We start from the raw sequence: 27,779 nt of genomic DNA on the forward strand, positions 1-27,779 counted from the left end.
CCTCAAAGTGTGACCCACACCTGTACACTGTGGCAAGAGCCCTCACAACCAAAGGCTGCCACCCACTCTGGCAATGGAGTGTGGAGAGGGTGAGAAGTCCTTACTGTACTCAGGGCCAGCAGGAGCAGGAGACGCCCTCTTGGTCTGAACATTTCTGCTCCCTACCTCTACCTCGTCTAAGGGCCCATGATGCACCGGTACAGTTCCCTGGAATTGACCTTCATGACTGGTAATTAGATATGTGGAAGACTCCCAGCTGTCTGCAAACTCCATGAGAACTGTTCTCCCCCAGGCCCCAGCACAGTGCCCAGCACAGAGGAGGGACCCAATAAGCCCTGTGAATAGTGGATGTGCCTGCGGCCCCTGGTAACTGTACCTTATCGAACACTTGATCGTGTAGCGAGGAGGACGCCATCAGTGTGGTCTTGGTGAAGGTCAAGCCTTTTATAATGCCAAACGTCAGCACGAACACCATGCTGGCTGCATACACCCACTGGTACACGTGCTGCCCGATGTCTGCCAGTGTCTTGCCGATTTCACACGTGCTCTTGTTGCTGTGGGACCCACAGGTTATCTTTGAAGCAGAGCAAGAGAAGCACCATGAATCAGTAAACTATTAAGAGAAGGGAAATTTTTCCAGAGAGAAGAAAACTCAAAAGAGGCACATAATTGTGAAGAATGAGTCTGGTGGGTAAAATCAAATCAGCTCCCTCTGGGACCTAGGAGCTTGAAATGGTTCCTCCCCAAAGGGCACCTGATTTATGAGCATCAGACAGTCACGGGGGAAACAAGGCAGATGAGCTAGGCAGGTACAGGGCAGCCATCCCGGAAGCTACCTGTGCCTCAGAGGACTAAAAGTGATGCTGAGCCAGGAAGATCTAGAAACGACAAGGAATCTGGATGCCACGAGGCTAGATGAGCAACCTGTAGGCAGCCCAGACAAGACAAGGGATCAAGGACCAGTCTCCAACTCACTGGGCTGCCCAGGGACTTTTAGGGGCACTCAGAGGGGCTTCTTATAGTCTTTCCCCTTTCTTTTCCCAACAGCCAACTGTGAGGAGGGTGCTGGTACACTACCCTGGGTTCTCTGGTAGGGGAGAGCGAACACAGAGGGCTCTCGGGGGATTTGAAGAAACCGTAGCTCCATGCTGCCCAGGGAGAAGACAATTTCACCACCATGTCCAGGGGGGAGGCCATCTTTCCCTCCTCCTCCTGAGAAACTGGCAGTTTCATTTTTCTTTGGGCTCTGTGCTAAAAGTCAAGAGTGCCTTTGGGGAGCAAACAAACATCTTTCTTCTAAATGCCATTCTGCTGATTACACTAATAGAGGAAATGTAAACCAGGGGTGGCTGATGGATGAACGCCTATAAAGGCAAAAGCAGCCCTGGGGAGTTAACTGATAAAAGGCCCAACTTGGAGGAGGGGTTTTCCTGGGCCTTAGGTTGAGCCCACAGCATTGAGGGATTGGGGCAGATGCAAGGGTCTGCCACCACTGCTGCCTGGCTCCCCGGCCACCTGGGAAGGCACCCAGCCTAGGAGGTGGCTTTGCTTCGACCCTATGCCTGAGGCTCTCCAAGGAAAGGGCTCTTTCTTGGGGAGAATACATGTGTTCTGGGAGAATACATATGTTCCAGACATGACTCTCTATTTCTGCACAGAGCAGGCCACCCATGGGCCTCTTCCCTTGGGAGTGGCCCCGGGAAGCTGCACCAAGCAGCCTCTCTCCTACCCAAACTTCCCCATGTCTGCACACATTGGTTGTCATAGCAACAGAACTGTACCAACCAAAATGTAATCTCAGGGGATGGGCAGGCGCCCTCAGAGCATTCCCTGGGGGTCAGGAAAGCTTTGAAACCACTGGGCATCGGCTGGGAGAGCTCCCAGCAAGCTCCAAGGAGAGAAAACTTCTTAGTGCCTCCCCTGGAGGGGCCCTGACCAAGGTAGAAGCCTTGGGGGTGGGGCACAAAAAGGCTTCTGGTGACCCTGTAGTATTTGCAGACTGAGTCTGACTCTTCCATGTCCCCTTCCTGCAGAGGCAAAGTTGGGGAGCAGAGCCGTGAAGAACCTTCTGGCACCAGCAGTGCCTATGACAAGATGTCAGTTTCTCTCCAGAAGCTTCGCTGGCCCCCCACTGCCCCTCCTCAGAGAAAACTTAGGACAGAAGCTGCAGAACCTCCCTCTCCGGCATGCACTTGACCCCATTTGCTGTATTTGACGAGATGCCCTGCCTGTCTTAAAAAACTGAAGGGGGAACACGGATCATGAGGTGCAAGCAACCAATTTCAACTTCACAAAAAGGGGCAAAAAGAACACAAATGAGCTCAGTGTGCGCTGCTGGACTCAGATTTTCCTCCAGCAAACTTTTTGCTCCAGACACAGACTCGGCATTGCCAAATGAAACTCACCTCTGAGCCCTTGTCTAACCAGAGACCCAGCCACCAGTTGCTGAAGGCGGAGCTGCCAATCATCAGGAGGAAGAAGAACATGGCAAAGAGAGAGAGAAGGTACCCTGCAAGAGGAGGTGAGAGAGAAGGGTAGGAGCAGGCTCATCATCCTCAGAGCCCAACCCTTGGAATTTGGGAAGTATACGCAGCCTGGGAACTGCATTCTCGACTGATTCAAGATGTCTAGGGGTTGGGCCCCTGAACCCCAATGAGGACATCTATTCCATCTGGTTGGAAAATGGGTCCAAATTGTCAAGGTATTAGAAAAATCTCTGATGTGCACTTTAATAGAAGCAACCTAGTATTCTTTAAAAGGAAACCAATAAAAACGCAGTCTTGGAGAGAAACCAGAAATGAAACTACAGAAATGTTCTGCACACAGAGGCGGGAACTGGGTGCAGATGACTGGTAATGGGGTGATTGCGTCTGTACTCAGGGATTAGAGAGCCAAGGTGTGGAAGAACCATCACTGGTTCATGGCTGCTGCCCACTCAGCTCCAATAAAACCGAGTCTGGCAGCTTTAATGGAGATAAAAAATGATTCCATTTAAAAGGCAGCATTATCAGACTTTAGTTTTTAGGGGGGAAAAAATAAAAAGCATTGATAAACAGCCCTCGCATAAAGACAGTAATTGTTAAAGGAATCATAAAATGTGAACCCAACAGTTTAAGAATAGATTTTTTAAATGCAAATTAAATCAAGAAACCCATTGTTTTATACCGAACCTCCAGAAGCCTTAATGTATGTGTGATATGTTTTCCAGGTCACAGTTCCTTCACGGGAGGATTCAGTCTGGACAAGCTGGTGCACAGGAACTACAGAGAAAAACACAAGGCTGTGGCCCTCAGTCCTGACCCAACCCCCTGCATACGCCACACCTCTGCTAAGGGGACCTATGACCCATCCTTCCATTTACCCAATGCTTTCAAATTTCTACCATACTTTAGCTCATTTTATTTTGTTTGATTTTCATTACAGCCCTGTGAAGTAGGTGGTATTAGGTCTTTTGAGAAACACTTATTTAATACCTTCTATGCTCATTCCTGGAGCTCAGTGTGTGCTGAGCTACGTTGGTGTTTCTCCAGAAGTCCCCCAAGTATAGATAGGAATGCATGTTCAGGTGGCCCTCGGTACCCACATGGCTCTGCATCTGCAGAGTCAACCAACTTCAGATTGAAAATGTCTGGGGGAAAATTTTCAACTATACTAACCTTATATAAACTTTTTATCCTGCCCTCACTCCCTCAGTAATACAGTGTAGTGCCTGTTTGCATAGCACTAATATCGTATTGGGTATTCACCAAAATGAGACGATTCAAGGTATAAGGGAGCATGTGTGTTGGCTATATGCAATTACTATTCCATTTCATAAGGGTCCTGATCAACCGTAGGCTTTGGCATCTGGGGCGTTCTCCTGGAACTAATCCCCGGAAGGATGCTGAGGGGTAGCTGCAGTTTATTTGGGAGCTAAAGGGAAAAAAATGAAAGGGAAGGGAAGGTCACAATAAAAAAAAAGTGGCAATCCCTGCAGGCACCTGGAGCTTAATCCCATTGTAGAGAAATCTCAGAGCCAGTGGCGAAATACATCTCAGAGCTTTTTCACATGAAAGGGATCTGAGATTTCCCTATACCAATTCCTCTTGGCCACTGGGGGAGGGGCTGCTTCTTGGGGAGGTTAATTCTGCAGCTTGTCTCCTGGCCACCAGAGATAGTCCCCAAGCAAAGGAATGCAGAGGTGGCAGTTGGGAGTCAGGCTGTGTGCCCTGAAGGGACAAGGACACCCACAGTCTCTTCTAAAGGGTGCCCTCCTAGGTCAGTTGTTGCGTGGATTCCTGACTCCCTCCACCTGGCCATCCCAAGTTCTCTCCGCTCCCCAAGGGGAAGGTGAAAGGGTCTCCGCCGGCAAACAGCATTTTACAGATACACAGATGATGGCCCAGGCAGCTCCCAGCAGCCAGCGCTGATTGTACACTTCTTCTCCCTCCTTCACACAGAAGCATGAAAATGTCAACTCCCAAGCAGAATTATAAACCATCCTTGGCTTTTATCAACAGAGATAAATAGAGCTGGATGAGGGGGCACCCTCTACACGGACTCTTTCACACCTCAAAGGCGGCTCTGTGAATAGAACCACCATTATTCTCTGCCTGGGAACCTGTGTGCTTCTTTGAAAATGGTCAGGCTGACTTTCACGCATTATATCTTAGACTAGAAAATGAGGGAGATGGGTGTGGGCAGAGCCCAAGGAATGGGTACCCTGGAGCACCAAAGGAACCCGTGGAATCCCCTGCAGCCTGCCAGCCCAGCCAGGAGTGTGGCTGGTGCCTCTTTTGCTTTTGCTGGGCTTTAAAAACCACTCTGAACCTTTAACTATGCCTAGGCCTCTTCGCTCCCAGTACCTTTCAGAGCACTGAGCACCTGGTGTGTGTGTGTGTGTATCCTGGAGGATTAGGTCTCTGGGGCGGGAGCGGGTGGGGACATTTCACAACTTCACTTCCCTCTCCAGTAAACAAGAGGAGGTGGGAAGAAATGAGGAGCAGGGATCATTCTCTCCATAGGAACCCTAATCCTGGGCAGCCTAGAGTTTTTCCTCCAAAATTTGGGAGCAATGTCTGGGCACTTCACTTCTGCCTAAGAAGCTACAGAGCAGTAAAAATAAGTTGTCTTTCCAAACGTGTGCCCGTGTCACAAGCACCATTAATGGCACCCAAACCCATTGATTCAGAGACTTTTTATTCCTTCATGTTTTAACATCTCTGAAATCTGGATGTGCCTTCCCCTCAGTAGCATATGATATCATTTTAATTGGAACAGAATGTTTTTCCTAAGTGGTATATAAAATAATGGTGGGTTTAAAAATGGATGGCATTTTAAATTTGAGGAAATGCACTTACTTAAAAAAAAAAAAAAACACCTACACATTAATGAAGATTAGATCCTCTAACTTGAAAAGCCATCTTGCTGTGGGTGCTTTGAAGAATTGGGACCCCTGAACTATCAGTATTCAGTGCTAGGCAGGGCAGAGGTGGATGCTCTAGGGACATAGAATGGAGGACAGGATGCAAGAATACAGTCTAAGGAGAACTGGACTTTACCCAGTGCATCTTTCCTCCTCAGCTTCTTGGAATTTCCTCATGCCTTCAACCTCAAACCCTCCACCCTCTCCCCCTTCTTACCACAGTATCCCTAGCAGATTCCTGCCCTTCCTTGAGAAACCAATTTGAAGGCCACCCCCTCTGTGAAACCCTCCTATGTTTGTTTGTTACTCCCACCTCGACTCCCTGTTATTCTAATCAGTGTTTCCCACAGCTCTCCATTTGCTTAGGATTCCTACCAGACCACGAGGTCCCAAGAACTCACACATTGGTTCTTTCGCTCCCAGCCTAGCTTAGTATCTGGCACATAATAGAATGTTTAGTCCTTAATTGTTTAAAGAACAAATAACCATATCCCATCTTGATCACTTCTTAGCTTCACAGTCCTTTCTCTGTGTTCCTCACAAAGGATAGGAAAACAGCTCTTGCTGGCTCTTCCCTCTAATTAATCCCTGTGCATTGTTTTGTTCTCTACAGTGACTAATAATAATGACTATTGAGGGTCATTCTGTGTCAGGCACTGTGCTAATCACTTTGTGTGCAGGTTGTCATTTAATCTTTGCAAGAACCTATGAGATTGGTATGATTACATCTCCATTTTATGGGTCAGGAAACTAAGATTTCAATATTCTCAGGATCTTGCTCAAGATCACAGAATTAGTCATGGGGCAGAGCCAGAATTTGAAGCCCCTGGCTTATTTCCCATTCTGCCACATGATTCCAGCTACCTCAAATGACGTTCACAATACCTAGACTCAAACGGTAGAATGCCCAACGTACACTTGAGTAGTTACACAAGGGCATGAATGGTAAATAAATACCTTTTGTTTCTACAAATTCTGTATTGGTTTCAGATTCCTTTCCTTCATCTTTCTCATCTCCTGGAGTCAAAACTAGGGTGAGAAAGAAAGAGAGGTCTGTGTCCACTCTGGAGCCCAGGATGGGAAGAGAGGCGGGATTGGAGCTCTGACTGTACCAGCATCTTCATCCATCTCCTCGGAGCTCTCCTGCAGGGCTTCCACCATGGCTTCATTGTAAATGTGTTCAGGGTCCTGGAGACAAAATGAAATTTCTTCTGAAAACCAAATGGCAGAACTTCCTCCAAGGCCAGACATTACCAAGGACGGCTCCCACCCTCTCCAGCCCAAATGCATAGTTACCTTGAATTGCAACCCCCGGAGATTGTGAATCAGCTTTGCATAGTGCCCTCTCTCCTCCATTAGCTCCTTGTGGGTTCCCTTTTCACAAATCTCTCCATCTTCTAACAAGATGACTTCATCACAAGACTCCAAAAACTGCACAGAGAGTAAAGTGATCTCCAGTAAAAGAGAGGAGAGCCCACACCACCCAGCAGTGCCCCAGTCAATATTGACATTATTGACATTAGGGGCCAAATAATTTTTTTGTCTTCAGGGGGCTATCCTATGCATTGTAGGATATTTAGCAACCTCTTTGGTCTCTATTTGTTAAATACCAGTAGATTTCGTTCCCCAATTTTGACAAGTAGAGATATCGCCAAACATTGCCAGATGTCCCTTGAGAGCCCCCAGTTGGGAACCACTAAGCTAGTCCCCAAAGATTTCATGAGTTCAAAAGCCAGCTTTGGCTCCAAAACAGTGAAGTACATTGGATTTTCCTTTGCTTCTGCTTCCTAATTGAGCTGCCCCTGCTAAGAAATCTGATTGTGGATATTTGGGAAATGAAATTGACAGTCATTGCAGCCATGATTTGGTAGAGAATAGAAGTATCATCTCAGCAATGGCTCTCCTCACATTTAACACTACAAGACTCCCCCACCATTCCCACTGAGCCCAGGAGAAGCAGACCATGGTGCGGTAGCTCAAGCCACACTCCAAGCCTGGGTTTACACCGGCTTTACCTAGATGATAAAAATACAGCTACATTTAATGTGGGTATCCCTTGATTTGCTCAAAGCACTTCTGTTTTTCTCATTTGAATTCTCTATTATTTCCATATCACTCTTGTGATCAAAGAGTTCTGCTAACATGGGGTTTCCCTTCATTTTGGAATAAGACAGAGCTCTCTCCACAGGATTAACCATGGGAGAGCAGGAAGCCCCCTCCTGCTCTGTAAAACAAGATGCTGTGAGGTTCAAGATGGCTCAACCGAAAGCAGCCTTAGCAACAGGGTCCACCCAAGGTCAAATCAACCTGGGATGCTCTTGATTAAAAGCCTGAAAGACCTGGACATGGTGCTGCATGCCTGTAATCCCAGAGATTCCGGAGTCTGAGGCAGGAGGATCGCTAGTTTGAGGCCAGCCTCAGCAACTTAAGTGAGACCTGTCTCAAAATTAACAACAAAACGAATAAAATTAAAAAGTCTGAAAGAAGTAGCTACATTTATTCACTGTCCACCTGACAGGGGTGGGGAAGAGGATTGCACTCAGAAGGTTAAATGACAGCAGCTCATGGCTTGGATGGCTCTGGCCTTTTTGCCTCACTGGGACTGTCCCACTGCGGGTCTACTTCCTCGTAGGGCCCACACAAGAACAGCTCGGCTTTTACTGTCCAGTTGAGGCACTTTCTGACAGAGCCTCTTCTCAGAAGACAACCCCTCACCTTTGCACAGTATCTTCCCACTTCTCAAAGCCTGGCCTGTCTCTTATCTCTCAACCTCCCACCGCCCAATATTGCCAAAAGGCGGGCAGCTTTGTTACCAGTTGATTTTCTAGATGGGGAAACTGAGGCACCACTGGGCCTGTTACAGCCCCACAGCCTTTTCTGCCTGTGCCAGGGCCCACTTGGCCCTCCAAAAACTCCTGGCAAAGCCCCCATGGACCAAGTCCTTCCCCTCTAAGGAAAGCAGGTCCCCCAGTTGGCTTCAGCCAGACCAGGCAGATTCCAGCGGCTTTATTCTGCAGAAGCACGAACCTGACCCTGGGTCAGGTATCAGCTGCACTGGCCTCATTTCATTTGTTTCCTCAAGTAAATAGAAGAGCAATCACCCAGCCCAGCCACTCAGAGGCATCCAGAGTAAAAGCAGCAGAGACAGAAATGTTCCGGAAAAGCCCCAAGGCTCCAGTTCTGAGGCTCCGAGTCCCCTCCTCCCTGACAATGGATGGGAGGATCACACAAGGGTTCTGGTGCCACCTGGTGGCCATCTGCATTTTTCAGTACACAAAAAGTGAGCCAAAATGACCTTGGGGGAAAGGTAAACAGACTCTGGGTAGAATGAGGGGGAGGGGCCAGTGCTTGCCTACTGTCACCCTGCTGGCTCCTGAGTTTCAAAGATGAAGCAGGGCTGAGGTTACGGCTTCCCCTCCAAGAGGACCACTGGAAGGACAGCTCTGACTCCCACTCGCCAGGTGAGAGGCTTTCCCCACCAGGTCCCAGGAGCCTCAGGAAGACAACCCTCCCCACTGCAGGTTGTCTCCAGGGACCAGTCACAGGTCAGAGCTATGGTTACATATTTAGCAACTTGGCTGGCTCAGACCTCCATTCCCAGGCACCACATGGGGCTCCAGAAGAAATCCAACCTTTTGCACCCTGACCTGCACAGGCAGAGAGGGGCTTGGAGCTCTCGTCCACAGCAGCCCAGCTTAGGGCTTCCAGCCCCCTTCAAGGAAACCCAGACAGTCTGTGCAGGCAAAATTTGAATGTTTGGGGCTTTTTCTGGGACCAGAATTCTAGCCCTGGGCTGAGGTCAGCTCAGGGGCAAGGCCACAGTGATGGGAAAGCTGCTTTCCTAGGTCTCTGAAAAACTCAGGTTCGTCCTCTTGGTCACTGCCAGAGGATCCTAAAATGCTGGCTGCAGTGTCCTGGACCATAATAACCTCATTTGCTACCACCCTCTCTCTCTCTCCCTGCCCCAGCTTGACTTACCCTTGCAAGGCAATGAGACCTGCTTCCTACCCTCAAACCAGGCCCTTGTTGAACAAGGTCCCCAAAGGAGAGAGAAGTCAGGGCTTCTGCTCCCCTGTCCCAGTGAGCCCCCCGATGCAGGTCAGTCCATGGGATATCTCCTCCTACAGGAGATCCACACACACACATGCACACATACATGTGTTGCACATCTCAGGAGAGAGGGGAGAGGGAGACAGCAGGAGGAAGGGGAAACCTGGATTTTCTCGAGATGGAAAAGAGTCCTGGATTCCCTGTGATAAAAGAGTCCAGGCGTTTGGCAACCCCTTGAGTCAGTCTGAAGTCCCTACCCTGCCAAATTCTCCAGCTCACTCAGTGTGACAATAGTCACTTTCTTCACCAGGATTCATGTCTCTAAGCCTGACAAAGACACGTCTTCCCCAAAAGGCGGACAGATTCTTAGCAGGAAGAAACTTCCCCCAAAGCCTTGGCTTCACCCAAGTCCTGGCCTCAAGCCCCTTTCCCTGAGGCGTGATGACGGGGGCATCTGGGCCTGTCATCCAGAGAGCCCACCACCCCGTCTTCCCCAGCCAAGGTGCCCCTGGCCTCAGGCCTGCTCAGCGCTTGCTGGAGGAAGGGTGGGCTATGAACTATTTCCTCCTGGCTCCCCACCAATGGCCCAGAGCTCAGCAGGGGAACCTCATGTCTACCCACAGGTAAAAGTCCATTGTTCCCGCAGAATCCACTCTGATGGAGGAAAGATCTTGGCTCGCCTGAACCCAAAGTTAGGGCCAATAGAGGACATGCACAGAGCACCAGGCTGGGCTGCCTGGAAGTCTGGGGGAATCACTGGTGTCTCCTGCTCCCACCATGCCCTGTCCAGGTGAGGACAGCCTCGGATGAGAAAGGTCATACAGGAGACTGTGAGCGTCAGGTGCTACACCCCTACACACCCCCACCCAGACCTCATGGGTCCTGCATGTCCCAGTCACCTGCAGTTGGTGGGTCACCAGGACGACAGTCTTCCCCTTGAGCGTCTTCTTAATACATTCCTCAAAGACATGCTTCCCCACGTGGGCGTCCACCGATGACAGGGGATCATCCAGCAGGTAGAGCTGACGGTCTGAGTAGACAGCGCGGGCCAGGCTGATCCTCTGCCTCTGACCCCCAGAGAGGTTGAGACCCCGCTCCCCAATCTGTGGACAGGGACAATGGCACCACCCATCATCAGGTCCCAGTTCTCAAAGGACGGGAGCTTCCTGAGGCGTCTCAGGATTCAGGGGGAAGATACACATCCTCTCACCCAAACTCCCCACCCTCTTGCTTCTCTTGCTGCCCCAGGAAGCCTAGTGGGTGGTGGCACCTCAGGAACAGCTTTTTCCAATGCTGAGGGATGGGCACCTGCCTCACCACACCCCCATTCCAAAGCACAGCCCAGGGAGGGGATGTGTCTTGACCAATAACACCAAAGAGAGTTGTTTCAGCAGGTAACTCTGGGAGAACAGACCAGTGAACAGGAGGGAGCCCTTTATTCCTTTTCTATGGTGCAGTCATCCCCCCCGCCATAGGTAAATCTAGACTCCACAAGGAGAGGATGCATGCTCTCTGGTCATTATCACATTTCTAAGGCCTGACACCACTCTGGGCATAGAATAGATGCTCAGTAAATATTTACTGAAAGAATGAAAAGCCTCAGTTGCTAACTTCAGGGGAATTCCATCCATCTGAACCCAAAGTGAACCCCCATCACATTCAGCAGTTCAGGTGTTAAACTGGGCACTGAGAGCTGGACACACACTGAACAAAATAATAATATGTGCCCAATCTATCAGGAGCTTATGTTTTTACAGAGCAAAGTGATTTAGACAATAATGGTACCACAGCAGAATTCAATAAGTGCCAACTGAGAAGCATATTCAGAGTACTTGGAGGAAAATTGCTTCAGGCTGTGAAACTGCAGAAAAGGAGGTGGCTTTGAGGCTGGAACTCAAAGCAGGGTAACAAGAGCAGGAGAAAAAGACTGAGAGGTTCAGAGTGGGTGGGCACTCCGGCAGGTGGGGTAAAGAGGAGCACAGCCCGGAAGGGTAGGAGGCCAGAGCAGCTGCTTGCCGGGCCAGGAAGGCTGTGCTGGCCCAGGAGATGGAGGGCCATACTGACTGCCTGTCTGTGAGACTGTGTGTTCTGAGCTGATCTTTTCTCAGCTTTCTGAGCTCCACCTGGGCTCCTGGGCAAAGTGGTAAAGATTGTGCAAAGTGCACAAGAAGTCAGCCAGGGAGAGAAGGGAATGGCCTGGTCACTCCCAGGTCGCTTGAATTGGTAGATCAGCCCAAGACGGAGCCAGGCTCTTTGGACAAACACCCCAGGGGCAATGTCTGGAGGTGACCCCTACACTTCTGGGCTGGGCAGAGCCAGTGAGGCAAGAAGGAGCCCTTGAGATTCCTGCTGTGCGCAAAACTCCTGGACCCCTGCTTTGGAGAACAGAGCTAGTCCTTGAGGTAAGGACACAGTTTTCACCAGAAGCCTTTCCCAAGATGACCAGGCAGATAGGGAGTGGCCTCTGGAAGTGACCACAATGAACCAAACATAAATAGGCTTGGTGCCATGTCCACTGTGGTGTCCACGGAGTGCAGACCCAGATAGAGAATTCTGGGTGGTCAGAACCTGAACTTGGCCTGTATTTTCTGACAACCTTTCATCCTCACGGGCATCTGGATACAGGACTGGGGTTTGCTGGGCAGCTGTGCTGGGGTTCAGCTCCCAGCTCTGCTCACCTCAGTCAGGTCTCCATAAGGGAGGCTGCGGAGGTCCTTCAGGAGGCCACAGACACGAACCGTGTGCTGATACCTGTGGGCATGAAGTCAGAAGTCAGCACAGTGAGAAAGACGCCTAGCACTGCTGCCTGCCTCCGGCAGCTTCTGAAGGCACCATCCATCATCACTGATCAGCTCCCCAGCCAGTTGCCTTGTCTTTGACGTCCCCAGGACAGCATCCCCTTGGCTCCTGGGGCCCCTCCCCTGACCTGGAACAGAGCTGACTGAACGATGGCTCCTCCCCTTGCAGGGTTCCCACCGTACCGGGAAGATGACATCAGAGGACATGGATCCCCTGGAAGGAGTGCCAGCTGCTAACGCTGCTCATGGGAATCAGAATGAGGGCAACCATGTGGGCGGAGTCAACACTGGGGAGACAACAGCTGAAGCAAGACAGTGAATGGAAGAGAGATGTGTGGGTGGAGCTTAATGGCCTGGGGCTGGGTGATTACAAATGGCAACCCTGATATCTACTGAGCCCCTTTTGCTCCAGAAAACTGCCACGTCCACCCATCACTCCTACCAGGTTGGAGACAATAGGGTCCTCCTGGGACAACCAGAAGGCACAGAGAATGTCACCAAAAGGGAGAGAGGCCACATGGGAGTAGTACTCTGGCTTTGGGGCCTCTTAGCCTCTCTACTCCGTATTTTGCATCAGCCACTGTTGAAGTCTTGGAGTTCAGTCTTTGTGGAGTTTGATTTATGAGGCCCTAAGTGACTGGGACAAGCAACTCATCTGCAAACGGTGCCAAAGTTAAGAGGCTCAGCACCAGAGCTGTCCTACTGGGCATGGCACCACTCAGCCCCAGGGAGAAGCCCATCCCTTGCGAGTTCTGGCCCTGAGTGATCTAGAAAAGTCAGGGCTTAGTGGGATGTCCAGGATGGTGTCATGAAAGAAGCCTGCAATCTCCTTCCTCAGTTTTCTGTGCACCTCAGCCCCATTCGGCCCTTCTGTAAAAGAAATGTAGTCCCCCTCAACCATGCTCAGCCAGCCATCTCAGGAACTAACTTCTGCTCTAAATGGCCTAGGTTCTTAATGTGCAGGTGGAAGTCAGGTTTGGGCCACATCCAAGCGGCTGCCAGACCCTACAACTGGACCCTAGGTTTGTATCTCACTGCACAGGCTGCCTACCTCCACCAGGGTTGATTGCTGATTGACTGAGTGATTGACAGACATCATTAGCATCATCATCATCATCAGGACCCTGCTTCCATGATGCACAACAAGAGGCAGGCCTCACTTCTCAGACTCCACAAGGCACACCTTCCCAATAAAGGTGCAGTGGCAAGGTAGAAAGCGGGCAGGCCTTGAAATGCTGCCCTTCAGGTGACACACAGGCCCCAGGCAGCACCTGACAGCCAGAAGAGAACCTGGGCACAATCCTGAGCATCACACTCATATACCAACCTCAGGACTGGAGTACACAGTGGTGGGGGCTGGAGGCTTTGAAATAAGAATGATGTGGGTTTAAATCGCATGAGGTGACCCTGGACGAGTGACTTTACATACTTCCCTGGCCTTCATTCTCCACTGGAGGGAAACCACTGCAAAGCCATTGCCACAATGTCTTGTGCACAGCAAATCCTCCATCGAGTAATGTATTTGCCAATCTTCAACCACAAGGCCAGGCCGCTCAGCATATTCTCATCCCCTCACCACACCCCATTTAAATTCCCTCCTATCCTCCTGCTTCTTGTGGTCCTGAGAGTCACAGTTTCTAACCTAGGAGCCAGACCTCTGCTGAAGTCTCAATGAATGGAAGTTACTTGATTCATCCTTCAAGGTTCATCAAGTGCCACCCTCTCTTGCCTGACCTCTCCCCTCTGGTGATCCCTGATGCCTCTGGACAACCTGGCACGGTCTCATGCCACTCAGCACGATCCTCCCTGAGGTACTGACATTTTCCTGCACCTCTTACAGCCCTTTCCAGATCCGAGCACCTTATGGGCAAAGATTCATCCAGGTCCCCTGTGGGTCCCCTGTGGAGTCCTGCATGTTGCAGGCATTTGGTAACTATCTACCCTTTGAACTTCCTTGTTGATAAATAAAGGAACCCTCCTTCCAGGCTGCTTCTGTGGAAAGTGAAGTATTCCAGGTGGTGGCAGGAGGCGGCACAGACAGAGGGGGTCAGGGCGAAAAGACCTGAGCAGAGTGATTTGGCCCCTGCCAAGGACTCCCATGCTGATTGGCTTCCTGTCAGGCTTGAGCCTCCTGTTAACAGGATGGCAGGGGCCAAGGGAGGAGGAGGTGGCGTAATGGGCCCCTTGCTGAGAAAGAACATGCTGGCCAATGCCAGTCAGCAGGGACAGAGCGTGTGGGTTCAAGCAACAGAATGAGGAAGTTCAAACCTTAGCCAGACTCCTAAAACCAACTCTCTCTTTTTATTTCAACAAGGTGGTGCTTAAGAAGGTTGCTAAGTGTCCCAACTGTCAGGCAGTTCCAACTGAAACAAATGATGCTGGGGTTCAAGACGTAAATCCAAAACTCAAGTCTGCCATTTAATAACTTTGACCTTGGGCCAGGCAACTCAATTCTCAGTTCTTCATCTTTAAATGGGGATGCAATGCCAGGATCCCCTCTAAATAGATGTTTAGGGGATGCAAACGAGAGAATACACATGGCAACACACAGTACTCAGCAAAGAACCTGGCCTAAAGTGTATCAATAATTATAACTGAAACTTTTGCTTTTATTTCATTAGATCATTTGGAGGACACCAAAGACAATATATCCTGATAACACGGATGTCAATTAACAATGTCAAGGCTGATTAATTGCGTGCCTGCTGCTCATGATTTCAAGTGAAGTTTTTGGTTACTCAGCCTAAAGCAAAATTGCCAGATTCATTTTTCTCCAGTCAGACAACATATGCCCTGTTTCAGAGAACCACAGAACATATGGTACTCCACCCTGGGAACAAAGTGTCAATTGCATCCTCTCCTCCAGTGTGCAGTCACAGGTCTGCAGATTGTGCCTCTCCCGAACTCTTGGGTCAGGAGGGGAAAAAACTGTGCTTGTGTGGATCCCATGAATGTTTCATCAGAACTCATTAAAGAAACCCACTTAGCGATCATTACCAATGGCATCAGCATCTGCAACAGAGCGTACCAAATACTACAGAGCTTCGCACTTTAAAAGTTAATGTTACCTTTGGTGATCGTACTTTTCTCCAAATAATATGTTTTCTCTCACATTTCCATGAAAGATCCACGCTTGCTGTGAAACATAGGCCAAGGTTCCGTTGACAGCCACAATCCCTTTCTGTAACTGCATCTGCAGTGACAATACCAGAAAAGCCTCAGGAGCCAAACCTCGAGGCCTATTCCAAAAGCCCGTTGCTCTCAGCCACCCCCTTGTTCTGTGAGCATTGATTATGGAGGTGCAAGAGGTCGATAATTTGCCTTGTCCATGCTCTGCGAAGCCCAGCTCTGCAGATGGAGAGTCTCAAAGTCAAACACCTGTAAGGGCCCAGGAGGGAACATTAGGGAATAAGCAATGGCAAGCCCTACTGCAAACTGGAGAGCACAGGCTGCAGGACCATGTCACACAAGGCACCCCTGTGTCAACTACAACTACACCTCCTGAGCCAACGGATCACAAGAGGCTCCCCTTCTTCCAGGTGCACTGACAGGCTTTGGCCCTCCTTAGCCAAGTCCCCAGGGAGCAGGACACAGCCTGCACTGCTGTGGGTAGCGGCCCTAGTGTGCCTCACCTTAAGGAAGGTAGCTACAGCTCAGGGGCACAGTTGGCACCATGCAAGAATGTGGGCCAGGTGTTATCAGAGTTTCTGCTTTTTCAAGAGGAATGGAAAAATCTAGTTTCATATGAGACATTTGGGATTTTTTCAAATATTGAGCAATCTCACCAAAAAACATGCATGATATGTCTCACCAAAAGGTGAAAGATGGAGAAAGGAGCCAATATGGCAGCCATTGGTTTACATGAGGCTACTGAGTATTTGAAATGTGTCTAGTCTGAATTGAGGTGTGCTATGTGTTAAGTAGACATTAGATTCCAAAGAATTACTAGGACAAACAAAATTTGAACATGAAACATCTTACTATTATTATTATTATTATTATTACTATTATTATTATTTTCTTTGCAAATTATGTTGGTAATCCACTGGGTTAAATAAAAATATATTAAAATTAATTTTTCCATTTGTTCAAAAAAAGAAGTAAAGGAGAACAAGGTAACATATTCTGTATCTTGACTGTTGTCATTTTTTTTATATTTGTGTTGTCAAAATTCATATAACTAAATAGGGCAAATTATACCATATATAAATTATATTTCAACAAACATGACTTTAAAAATAAATCTAGTTCATGAACTGTTTAAACAGTATTGGGCACATACTAACCACCTGATAAATAATGGCTACTATTATGATTCATGAAAACAACCAGCATCAGGTTGTTTCATAGTGGGGTATGGAGGGGGCATGGGAGGAACAGAGGAACTCTGGATAGGGCAGAAGGGTGGGAGGGGGAAAGGAGGGGATATGGGGGTAGAAATGATGGTGGAATGTGATGAACATGATCATCCAAAGTACATGCATGAAGACACGAATGGTGTGAATATAATTTGTATGTAACCAGAGATATGAAAAATTGTGCTCTATTGTGTAATGTGGATTGGAATGCATTCCACTGCCGCATATAACGAATCAGAATTTAAAAATGCATGAACTCCTGTTTGTGACCCTGGGGTACATAAGGCCATCTAAGATGACCCCACATGATGGGCTTCTGTTAGGTCATGGTAGATATTAGTGATGGTGCGATGTTCAAAGACACTGGGAGAGAGGATGTCTGAGACAGGCCATGTGCTCAGGCCGACGCACAGGGGACAGCAGCGGTTCTTCTTTTTTCCCCTGTTTTGAGGGCAGGGAAGGAAGGTGGCAAAGCTGTTAAAGGATGTGGTGCCATTTCATCTCAAGCACGGTCCAAGAGACATAGAATTAGACTCAGAAGAGAGACGATGATGTTAACAATAACTGTAATAACGATAGAAGATAAAAACGTGTGGGCAGTGGAGTCTTACTGAGCCATAAAGAAGCATGAAATCATGTCATTTTCAGGAAAATGGATGGAACTTGAGAACACGGTGTTAAGCAAAATAAGCCAACTTCAGAAAGTTAAGGGTGGTTATGGTTTTTTCTCATATGTGGAAACTAGAGAGGAAAAAGGAAAAGAAAGTTAGGGGCAGGGAATCTCACGAAAATCAAAGAGACCTGAGTAGAGTAAGTAAAAGAGACCAGCGGAGAGGGAGGAGAAGAGGAAATGGGTAAATACTGGGGAGTGATGTTGGCCAAATTATATGGTCACATTGTGTGCATGTACGAATATGTAACAATGAAGCCCACCATTATATAGAGCTGTAATGTACCAACAAAAAGTATGGAGAAATGTGTAGGTATATTCCAGGCACTTGAGAAGTATATATAAAAATTTTTATCACCATGACTGACTTTGGGAATTATCCTACAACTATTACATAAATTTTCTCCTTTCATCCTCACTAAGCTCCATTTTATAGATTAAAAAAAAAAAAAAAAAAAAAAAACAAGACTCAGAAAGGTTAATTCACCAAACCAAAGTTAAACAGTGAGCAGACTTGGAGCTCATGGGCTTCCTGCCTCCCCTGTGCCCCTGGTGAAGGGCCTGATCTCACCACTGTATCATGGGAGATAGATTCTATTTTCTCTGAGAAGTTCCAATGGAGCAAACCAAAAGACAGAAGTTAAAAGAAAGCAAACTTCATTTCAGTATGTATCAAACCACTCCAAAGTGGGAACTGCACATGAAGTCATTGTTTCCCCGTCTCTGGTGATAACTGAGCACAGGTTGGATCATCTCTTCCACTGTCAAGAGGATCCATGCTCTTATGGGGAGAATTGGGCTGCATCACCTCCAACATCCCTGCCAACTCCAGGGTCATCACTAGGCAAACATTCTGAATCCCAGAGCACAGGTGACCTCGGGGGCTCACCCCACTCAGCCCTGGCCTCCACCTCCAGGCAGAAAAGGGGATCTCACTCTTTCTACAGAGTAGTCAACAGAGACCGAAAGAAGTTCCTCATGTCGGAGCTTGTTAAACACACACGACCCTCCCCATTCTGCTCCACTGGACCAGGTATCTTTGTTTCCTCAGAGACACCCCAACCTCTTCCTGTTGCACGCAATCCCAGCTGCAAAACAAACAAACTTCTCCCAGACTTATCTTTAGGGACAGGGGAGTGAAGAGAAGAAGGAACTTGATATTTTTCCCCAGAAAATTTCCCATTCATTTAGGATGCAACTTAGGAACCATGACACCACGGAGGCCTGCGGATGCAGTGAACGACTTCACCCTTTCCCCCGGAGTCACACAGCTAGAGGTAGGAGAGAAGGAACAGGACCCGGCTTCTTCCCTCTTCCTGCACGAGACTTGTAAAGAAGTTGGAGGCACGTTGCTGCTTTAGTGTAAGCCTCCATTCAACCTCTCCTTCCTGGAGGCAGGCCTGGTTGAGCATCTGCTCTTGGCAGACACTGAGGCAGGTGCTGGGGATATGGAGATGAACGAGAGAAAAGGACATCTGCAGTCACCGTGAATGCCAGACTCCTTTGTTTTCCGTGAAGCTGCCTTGCTGGATTTTCTAAATCAGAGCAGCTCAGGTCCTGGGGAAAACCATGAGCTTAATGATCCATCGCTTCCTTTGACCAAGATGGGGCTTTAGGTAAGGAAGCAGTCACCATTTAACACACATCCTCAGGGAGCAAACTCAAGAGTGCGTGCAAAGCTTAGCCCTTGTTTAGCTGAGGGGCACAGAGCTACTAAGTACATCAACCTTCCAGAAAGCATCATTCACTATGTGCACAGTGCCCAGTGCAGCCAATCCCATGCACTGAGTCCATGATTCCACCACCGGAAAGCCCCCAAACTCCACAGGAGGATCAGCATTTCACTGCCATTCTGATGCCCTGTCACCATAGCACCCACCACTCAGCTTACCTGTCCTAGGAGGGCTGCAATGAGGGAGCTCTTTCCACTTCCGACATTCCCGCATATCCCTAGGACCTTCCCCTGCCAGAGAAATAGAGATAAGCCACAGTCACTCTCCTAAGTCCTCAGAGGATCCTGGGCCAAAGTCATCCCTCCCAGTCTATGCTGGCTAGGCTCGGGCAGGGCAAGGGGTCACAACTGGCTCTCTGAGGTGACTGCTGCAGACTCTCATCAGAAACTCAGTACACACAGCCTGGGAAGATGCAGAAATGTAAGTCTTAATTAAGTGTTCTCCCTTGTGCAGCATAGCAGAGCACCCAGAGGGCTCTAGAAATCATGTACGGGCACTGATGTAAAACAGCCTTGTGCGGGTCTGAGAGACACAGGCCCTGGACGTGAGCACTGTCCTGTGCCCAAGTTCCAGGAACGCAAATCTAATGTAAGCTAAATGTCTATACAGCCCAGGGGTTCGGGAGTAGCCTTTGAAGTATGGCGAGCTGGGTGCTTTTCAAGTCATTTTTAAATGAATCCCTCCACCATAACAACTCAATTTTAAAATACTGAACAGTTGTCCTATTTCAACATGTTGGACTCATGGATGACTCTACAGTGGCAGATTTATGAATTCAACCATCAAATTGTTATTTAGCACTCGTGCCGGGCGTTGTTCTGAGCACCAGCAGCAACACAAACAACAAGGAGCTCAACAGATCGGTTCTGTGTCTGTCCCCACAGAGCTTGTTTTAGTTGGAGAAGACGGACAGGAAGCATAGAAGGGAAAAGTGAAAAGCAGGGAAGAGACAGGGCGTGTGGTGGACACAGGTGTGCCGGGAAGGCCTTCCCGGAAAGGAGGATGTCTTGAGTTCTCCCAGAATCAGCCACTTAATCGAGGATTTGAGTGAAAGCAACAAATTTGGGAGGTACAGGAAATCAACAGAAGAGGGGAAGCGATATAGAAAAGGGAAGGTGGCCCCAAAAGGTATATTCAGTCAGCTCTCACAGGAAGCCAATGAAGCGCCCATGCTGCAGGGAAACTCCTAGAAACTGAGTACGGTTTTACATGAACACCCCAACTGTCATTATCTGTGGGCTGCTCCCTGGGCTCTTAAGGTCTTAGAGCTCAGTGGGTAGGGTGGAGAGCTACAGCTGTAGATCTGGTCAGAGCACAACTAAAGACCCAAGACATATGGACCACGGATAGCATCTGGTACATTGATGTTTGAATAAGACCTAAAGGAAGTAAGGGAGGAGGCCACACTGACCTCTGCAGGGAACTACTTACTATAGATAGAGACTCTGAGGTAGGAACATGCCTGTTGGTGCATTCAAGCAGAGACTGTACTATTTCCCATGGAACATTCTAGAACATTTGCATTTAGCCCTGTTCCCTGCAATTCCTAGAGCAAAGATGCCCAACATGGGGCCAGATATGGCTGCTTTCCCACCTCGTGCTGGACCAGAAGGCCCATCACCTGCCTGCCACACTCAACACCTGAGGGTTTCCACCTGTCATCATAATTCCTTTGACAACTCTTTACTGAATTCCAGACACCAAACTAGGAGTTGGAGATAAAGACAGTGATCAGGACAGATGTGGTCCCCGCCCTTGGAGAGCTCACAGTTTCATTAGAGCTGCAGGTATAGGAAGGCTATCCTTTTGAATTCCACTAAAAGGACTTCAAGGAACTTGATATCATGGAAACTCTGGGACAAAGAGATCACAGGTATGGATCCAGCCTCCCTGGGTACTTGGCTCTCCCTCAGTCCTGTCCGTTTTGAAGGGCCAGATAAGAGCCCTCTAGAGCTATCCTTATGTTCAGCAGAAAATCCATGAGGCCTGCATCCTCCAGGCTTCTGATTATTTTATGTGTTCACTTAGCAAACATTATTGGGAACATCTGAGCCAGGCCCTGGGCTCAGGGCTAAGGACATAATTCTGAACAACACACCCTGACCTCATCCTGGAGGATAGACTCTAATGGAATTGGGAAAGCACAGATGGCCTAAATTTAGGACATTTAAGAGCAGCACTTCAGCTGGACATGATTGTTGTTAAAGGAAATAAGGCAACAGCAGGTGCTGACATCAGCTGACAATTTGGGCTTAGTATTTTTTTTTATGAGTCTGTCTATTCTTACAACCACCTTGTGAAATAGGTACTATTATAAAATCCGTGGATCAGATAAAAAGACTGAGATTTCAGGAGCTTAGGCAATATACTCAAAGTCAAGTGGTTGGTACTGGAACCAAGGTCCATAAGTCTCCAGAAGCATATTCTGAACCCACATGATCACTGTATGGCCCCCAACTATAGCTTCTGCTTATTTTACAAAATATTGACCATGCTTTTGATGTACAGATCCAGACATTACCAACATACTGAAAGAGCATTTGGAGTAAAGCAACGATAGAGTTGAATGGCAGTTTCTTTATATGGGGGCAGATTGCTAGGGCCTTTCTGAAGCAACTGGGAAAGCAGGGTTGGAGCAGTCAGGGGCTGCACCAGAGAGGCCACGAGAGAGTGAGGAGAAGGCAGAGTGGCTGCATTCAACAGCACTTAACCGAGACCCGAGCTCAACTGCACTCAGTCCACAAATATCAGATATCATTTTCAATAAATATGTGGCAGACAGTCTTGTCAGCCTCAAGAGGTACTATTTTCATGCTGATATTCAGCTTAACATTGCATAATAAATAAGAACCTCTCCTTCTATGGTATTTGCATAGTGAAAGAGAGAGAGTCAACAAGATGGGAGATTAAAATACTAGGCAAAAGATTAATGCTGAGCCCTCTGTAGCAAAATCAACACCTCCACCTTGGGAGCACTAATGCCAGGTTCCCAGCACAAGAAAATACATGCAGGAAATGCAAGAGCAAGCCAAGAATTCCCTAAATTCATAGCTTCATCTAAAAACCCTGATCTCAGTCCCACAGTGTCTGACTGACTTCGCTGGCTTTGTTCTGGGTTGCTTGTGGATCTCATTTTACTTTTTACAAGAGCAATATTTCATGGTGGTTCAGAGTATAAACTCTGGAGTTTGGCACTGTGTGTATCAAGCCCTCCTCTGCCATTTGACCTTGGGCAAGTTGTTTAACTTCCTAGACACCTGAGTTTCCTCGATGATAAAGTGGGGGTGTTATAGTGCCTACCTCATAGGGCTATTGGAGTGGCTAAATGAGTTAATTACGTACCTGGTAAGTAGGAAGTGCTCCTGTCCATATTATTATTTATCTTAATACTCCAATGTTAAGAAAAAAAATCTAATAAAAAAGCTAGTCAGTTTGGGGCTAACTACCTGAAATGGATTGTCCATTCAAAATTGCATTTGGCTCCAAAGGAGGCATTGAAAACCAGTACTAATATGGAGTCATCTTCCAGAAGTTAAGTTTGAGGAGAATGTCTCCAATGTTTACCCACCTAGTTTTTAAATTGGGGTTGGGGGTGGGGGAGGCAACAAAGAACCTGGTGAGAGACATCCTGCAACTGCTTTCAGCTCAAACTGATTTTTAGAAGGCCATAGCTATGCCATACAAGAGGAAGGAGGCCATACTTTTAGACTCACTACAGTTTGGTTATCAAAAGTGCCCCAAAGGTCCTTGTGTTAAAGGCTTGGTGATGTTATTGGGAGGTGGTGTTGACTTTCAGGAGAAGAGGTCTTATGGAGGGGTCTTAGGTCATTAGAGGCATGCCCTCAAAAGGGATGTGGGACCTGATCTCTCTTTCTCTTGTCTTCTTACTCATGATGCAAGTGATTTGCTCTTCCACACTCTTCCAGCCAGGATGAGCTTCCCTCACCAAAGGCCCAAAGCCAAGGGGCTGCCAATCTTGGATGGAAACCTCCAGAACTATGAGCCCAAAGCAACTGAGAAGTCAATTGTCACAGGTGTTTCATTATAAAATGCAAAGCTAACACACCCACCTTTCTCACCACAAAGCTTATGTTATGCAGAATTGATTTGGGACCATCACTCTGTTCCTCTGAGCCAGCGACTCCCTGGGCCGATGGACTGGGCTCAGCGTATACCTCCTGCCTCTGTTTCTTGACAAAGTGCCTTTTCTGGTCCTGCGCTTTCTTTGAGTTATTCTTCTTGCTGGTTTCTTGTTCCCATGTCAAGGTGGCATTTGCTAAAAGCAAGACAATATCTGGGTCTTCCGGTTGGGTGATGTAAGATGGGGGACTTTTATCTATGAGAATTTTCTAAGAGTAAAGAGACAAAATTAGATGGGCAGATGTCATCCCTTTGCAAGAATCTCCCCAACATTTCTTCTAATGACCCCACATCACAATCTTGGTGATTCTACCCAGGAAATCCAGGAAAGACATTCTGAAGTTATTTCCCCAGGAGAAGAATAGTCCACTATTACATACTCTCTGGGACAGATGCCTCTTTACCCATGAGGCCCATGTGGGTCACCTACACTGGAGAATGCTGATTCCAGCTACATTTTACACTCATCTGTTAGATAATCCGCCTTTGCCTGTCTTTGGTTATGGAACTTCTCTGTTTGACATTAATGTATGTAAAAACCAAGGTCATGTGCTTAAGTCTCTATTGTGTCCTCTTTCTGCATCCCCACTCCACTTAGCTCAACAAAGTGTTTGCCAAGTGCCTGCCATGTGCCCGGCTAGGGGATAAACAGCAGAAATGCAAATGTAAAATGAGGCCGGTTCTTGTCCTTGTTTGGGAGGAGATGGGAACATGCATAGATCATTTCAGTGAAATGTGACAAGGACAAAGCACTGTAATTTCCAGAGAAGGGACACTTGACTCCCCATCTGGAGGTCCACATAGTTGACGACCAACCTGAGTCTGTACAGGTGCTATACAGGCAAGGAACGGGAGGGAGGGTGAGAACTTGTGTGTGAAGGACCAAACATGGGAAAGATAAGGATGCCTGCAGAACACGGTTTGATGTTAGGGTGGGGGGAAGGCGTCAACAAGAAGTTCAGGAGTACTTGAGTCACAGGGCTCAAAGTAGGAAGGGGATGGGAAACAACAGAGACAAAACCAAGGAGCCATTGATGGACGGCTTGAGGTCAGTCCTGGAGGGGACAAGTGTTCTAGAATTTCAAGCATGTAAGAATCCATCATGGAACCAATACTTTAACAGCTCTCTGAGAGCTGTAATATACACATGGTGGTGGTGATTCTCGCGTTGCCTTCAGGAAGCGATAAAAGCGAACCTTTCAATCTAATCTTACCATGGCGCCTCTCAAAATGGGGGGCATATAGTGATCAGGAGGTGACTCAACAGGGCTCTAAATTCTTGAATGCGGAGAGTAAGTGCGAAGAGAGGTATGGGAACCCAAGATGCTTATGATGATTTCCAGATATCTGGTTTGGGTGAGTAGGACCATATGATTAATTCATAAATAATCTGAAGTGCTATTTTCTTGACTAGAATGCCCTTTTTCTCCATTCTTCACCTGGACTTCAAAACCACTTTTGTCTATACTTTTTGCATGTCACTTAATATCCTTACCATGTACATAAATTACTAGTGTACCCGGTCCTAGATCAGAATGAGAGCTAAAGACTCTCACATATTTGAATTTCCCACATGCTTTGTATATAGAAGACACATAGTGAATCTTTGATGAGTGAATAAAATGTGACTAAATGGAGGTCACTTTATTCTTTATCACTTCCATCATCACACCCATCACAGCTCAAACTAGGCAAACAGGGGGAAGATTCAGAGCAACAGAGCAAACCCATACCCACTGCTAGAACAATTTTAAATTTATTGTTTGGATCAAGAGTAAAGGTCAGGAACATCATCTCCATGGACAGAGATTCTATTTTATTTTTCCCACAAGGGCAGAACACCTATAAAACTCACACGGATCCCTCCTCCATGCTTATTTATCGCTCTAACTCTAAATGGATATCCTTCTCTCAATGTCGACCCAACAGGGGACCCAGCTCTCCAGCGGATTGGTGCAGCATCCCCATATCTGAGAATTTTCCCACCCAGAAATGAAATCTCTCTTCCCTACTCACCCAGTGTTAGTTATACCTTCATTCTCCTTAGAGAGACATTGGCTTCGGCCATTGCTTTGACCGAGAAAGGCAAGATTGCAATTGAAAACTTCATTACATTAAACATGGCAATCACACTAAATGCCTGAAGAACAAAAGAGAGACACAAGGGTTTAGGAGGGGAAGCTGTGTGGACTCTAAACTATTCTATCCATGGGGGTTCAACTTACTGAGATAAAAAATGGTAGCACAGTTGGAATTCACAGAGGAACATTTTGTTTTTTTCATTTCATGGCTCAGAAACCATGGGTTTAGAAAATTAGGGATGGTGGAATCCTCATCTATGTTGCTTCTGAATTTCCACCATATTGGTAGGAAATATACCCCCTGGTCTCTGTTGAACCAGAAGGGAGGCCTTTTAACTGAATACTTCTGGAAATCTCCATCCACACTACATTCTTATTTAAGTCTAGACCATTCCATCAAATCCTGTGCAGATTTTCCTAGGTCATTCTCTGCTCTTTATTCTTCAGGGGCATCTGATCCTTTGGGACTAAAGGTTCCCTTCTCCACACCACACACACAACCCCAGGGATGGAAGTGGAAGCTCCCTAGAAGGACCTGCTTACCCTGCTGACTTGACCTTCGCTCTCCTGCTCCCAGTGCCTGGCCTCTGTGCCCTGCCTCCCCCGCCCCCAACACACACACACACACACCAATGCCAGATTTGAGAGCTTTTGTTCTACTGCACTTCCCCCCAAAAGTCACCTCCTGTCTTCCTTGGGTTCTTGCTCTCTGAATCTTACCTAGTAGGTAATTAATACGGGCAAATGAAAACAAGTTACCTCCCTTCTATGGGTACCCCAGGGGTGCATGATCTCATCTCTGAGACTTCATTCTTCTCATCTAATTAGCAGCCTCTCTCCAGCCACCCATTTTAAAAATTAATATCACAACTTCCTTCACCAAATCCTAAGTGATGCTGCCTGCTTTTGAATGGGTCCCATGGACAGGGCCCCGGGCTTCAACTAATTCTACTTAGTTTGCTAAGAGGATGATGAAGGATGCTCCTATCACATCTCCTCCTAAATACACCCCTAAAGCAATTCTCTCTCAGGTCCCCAAACACCACCTTTGCTCTGGAATCCAGGCCTTCGTTGACAGAGCACCTGGGCTGCCTGACATGACCAAAAACGTCTGAGCTGACCTGCTACTGACATGGTCCTAGCAAAAGAAGCAGCTGCAGGCGATTCTGAATCCAAAGAAATAAGAGTTTTGCATTCAGAGAATTTGGTTTGGATCTAATTTTTTTTAAACCATCACAGTAGAAAATATTAGCTATATGCACTTAATTTGGTTTCAAATTGACTTTCTTGATGTGCTATTGCTTTATTGGAGGAAAAACAAATTGGGATCATAGAAAGCAGGCACAATAATTGGGCAGTGTTCTCATCAGCTTTCAATACATCACTGCCATTGATTTTAGCTTTGGGCTCAAATCCCTTGACTATTCCAGAAAGGAAACCAGGTATGAGCTATTACCTGCCGAAGAACTTGAGAAAATAAAAGCATCTCTTTCTCTCTCTCTCTCTCTCTCTCTCTCTCTCTCTCTCTCTTTCTCTGCCTCTCTCCCTCTCTCTGTCTCTCTCCCTAACCCTTGTTTACTTTCCTCCAACTACTTGTCCTGAAGGCATTTCCTTTAATATCTTTGTTGCTTTTTTCTTTATTTAAGGCAAGGGCTATTTTCTCTCTGGCTGCATGTTTCTTTACCTTTGAAGGCTCAGGTCCATGGTAAAAAGCAAGCTCATCTCATATTCATCCTGACTCCCCCCCTGAGTCTTGCAACCCACTTTTGCCTGGCCCCGGGTGAGAATCAGGCTAATAAGAACAGCAAACACTGATACGGCACTTAAGGGCCAGGGGTGATTCTGCGTGCTTTGTATAAAATGACTCATTCAGTCCTCACAACTGCACTGATAGGGACGATTATCCTCCTCTTAAAAGATAATAAAAACCAAGGCAAGATAAGTTCAAAGATTTGCCCTAATTCATAGCTAGGAAGTAGTGGGCACACCTGGCTCCTAAGCGGGATGGGCTCAGAACCCAGCACTGCCTCTCCCAAGACCTCCAAGTCCTTTGACCTAGAGAATGTTCTCAAATTCTCCCTCTTGTAGTAAACAGTATATGAATAAAACATCCAGGTGCTGTTTTGGTTTCTATCTTTTCTCCAGATGTAAAATTAAATCCCACTGTTAACTAGTTCCCCTGCCCTGCCATGAACAGAGGGTTAGGATCACGGTTAGGATCTCCTGGAATCCTGGTCACTTTGGACTGGATTCGGGCCTAGTAGCCTATTGTGACTGGGGGCTCTGAGGCCAGGGTCCAACAAAGGTGGGAAGGGGCTTGGCAGGGGCAGGGTACAAAAGAGGCCAGGTCTAGAGATGTTCTTACCACGGGGGCCGTGAGGTTGCGCCTCAGGAGGATGTGGCATGAGAATGTCAATACGATGGCTATGGTGGACACAATGGGGGCCAGGGCTGAGTTTCCACTCTGGACGTATCCAGCTTTTTCTAGTAATTTTCTTTCCCTCTTTCTGATATCTGTGAAACAGAGAGAAGTCTGAGGTGGCCT

At 47.6% G+C, this 27,779-nt stretch overlaps 1 protein-coding gene across 4 annotated transcripts in view; it reads right to left on the reverse strand.

Annotated features, from left to right (window-relative positions):
* The window catches only part of Abcc12 (ATP binding cassette subfamily C member 12), a 59,517-nt gene that overhangs the window by 21,542 nt on the left and 10,196 nt on the right, over nt 1-27,779 (reverse strand). For 2 of the 4 annotated variants that reach the window (XM_076838297.2, XM_076838295.2), the window contains 13 exons: nt 27,600-27,748; nt 25,186-25,293; nt 23,084-23,362; nt 19,172-19,243; nt 15,321-15,445; nt 12,133-12,205; nt 10,354-10,557; nt 6,701-6,835; nt 6,517-6,592; nt 6,362-6,433; nt 3,171-3,260; nt 2,406-2,509; nt 377-574 (listed from right to left, as the gene is read on the reverse strand). In XM_076838297.2, the coding sequence (XP_076694412.2) occupies nt 377-574; nt 2,406-2,509; nt 3,171-3,260; nt 6,362-6,433; nt 6,517-6,592; nt 6,701-6,835; nt 10,354-10,557; nt 12,133-12,205; nt 15,321-15,445; nt 19,172-19,243; nt 23,084-23,362; nt 25,186-25,293; nt 27,600-27,748 (1,685 nt within the window). Of the gene's footprint in view, nt 1-376; nt 575-2,405; nt 2,510-3,170; nt 3,261-6,361; nt 6,437-6,510; nt 6,593-6,700; nt 6,836-10,353; nt 10,558-12,132; nt 12,206-15,320; nt 15,446-19,171; nt 19,244-23,083; nt 23,363-25,185; nt 25,294-27,599; nt 27,749-27,779 lie in introns of those variants that run through there. The other 2 variants (XM_076838296.2, XM_076838298.2) reach the window with 2 other exon arrangements.

Source organism: Callospermophilus lateralis, chromosome 18, assembly GCF_048772815.1.
Source record: "Callospermophilus lateralis isolate mCalLat2 chromosome 18, mCalLat2.hap1, whole genome shotgun sequence".
NCBI classification, from domain to species: domain Eukaryota; kingdom Metazoa; phylum Chordata; class Mammalia; order Rodentia; family Sciuridae; genus Callospermophilus; species Callospermophilus lateralis.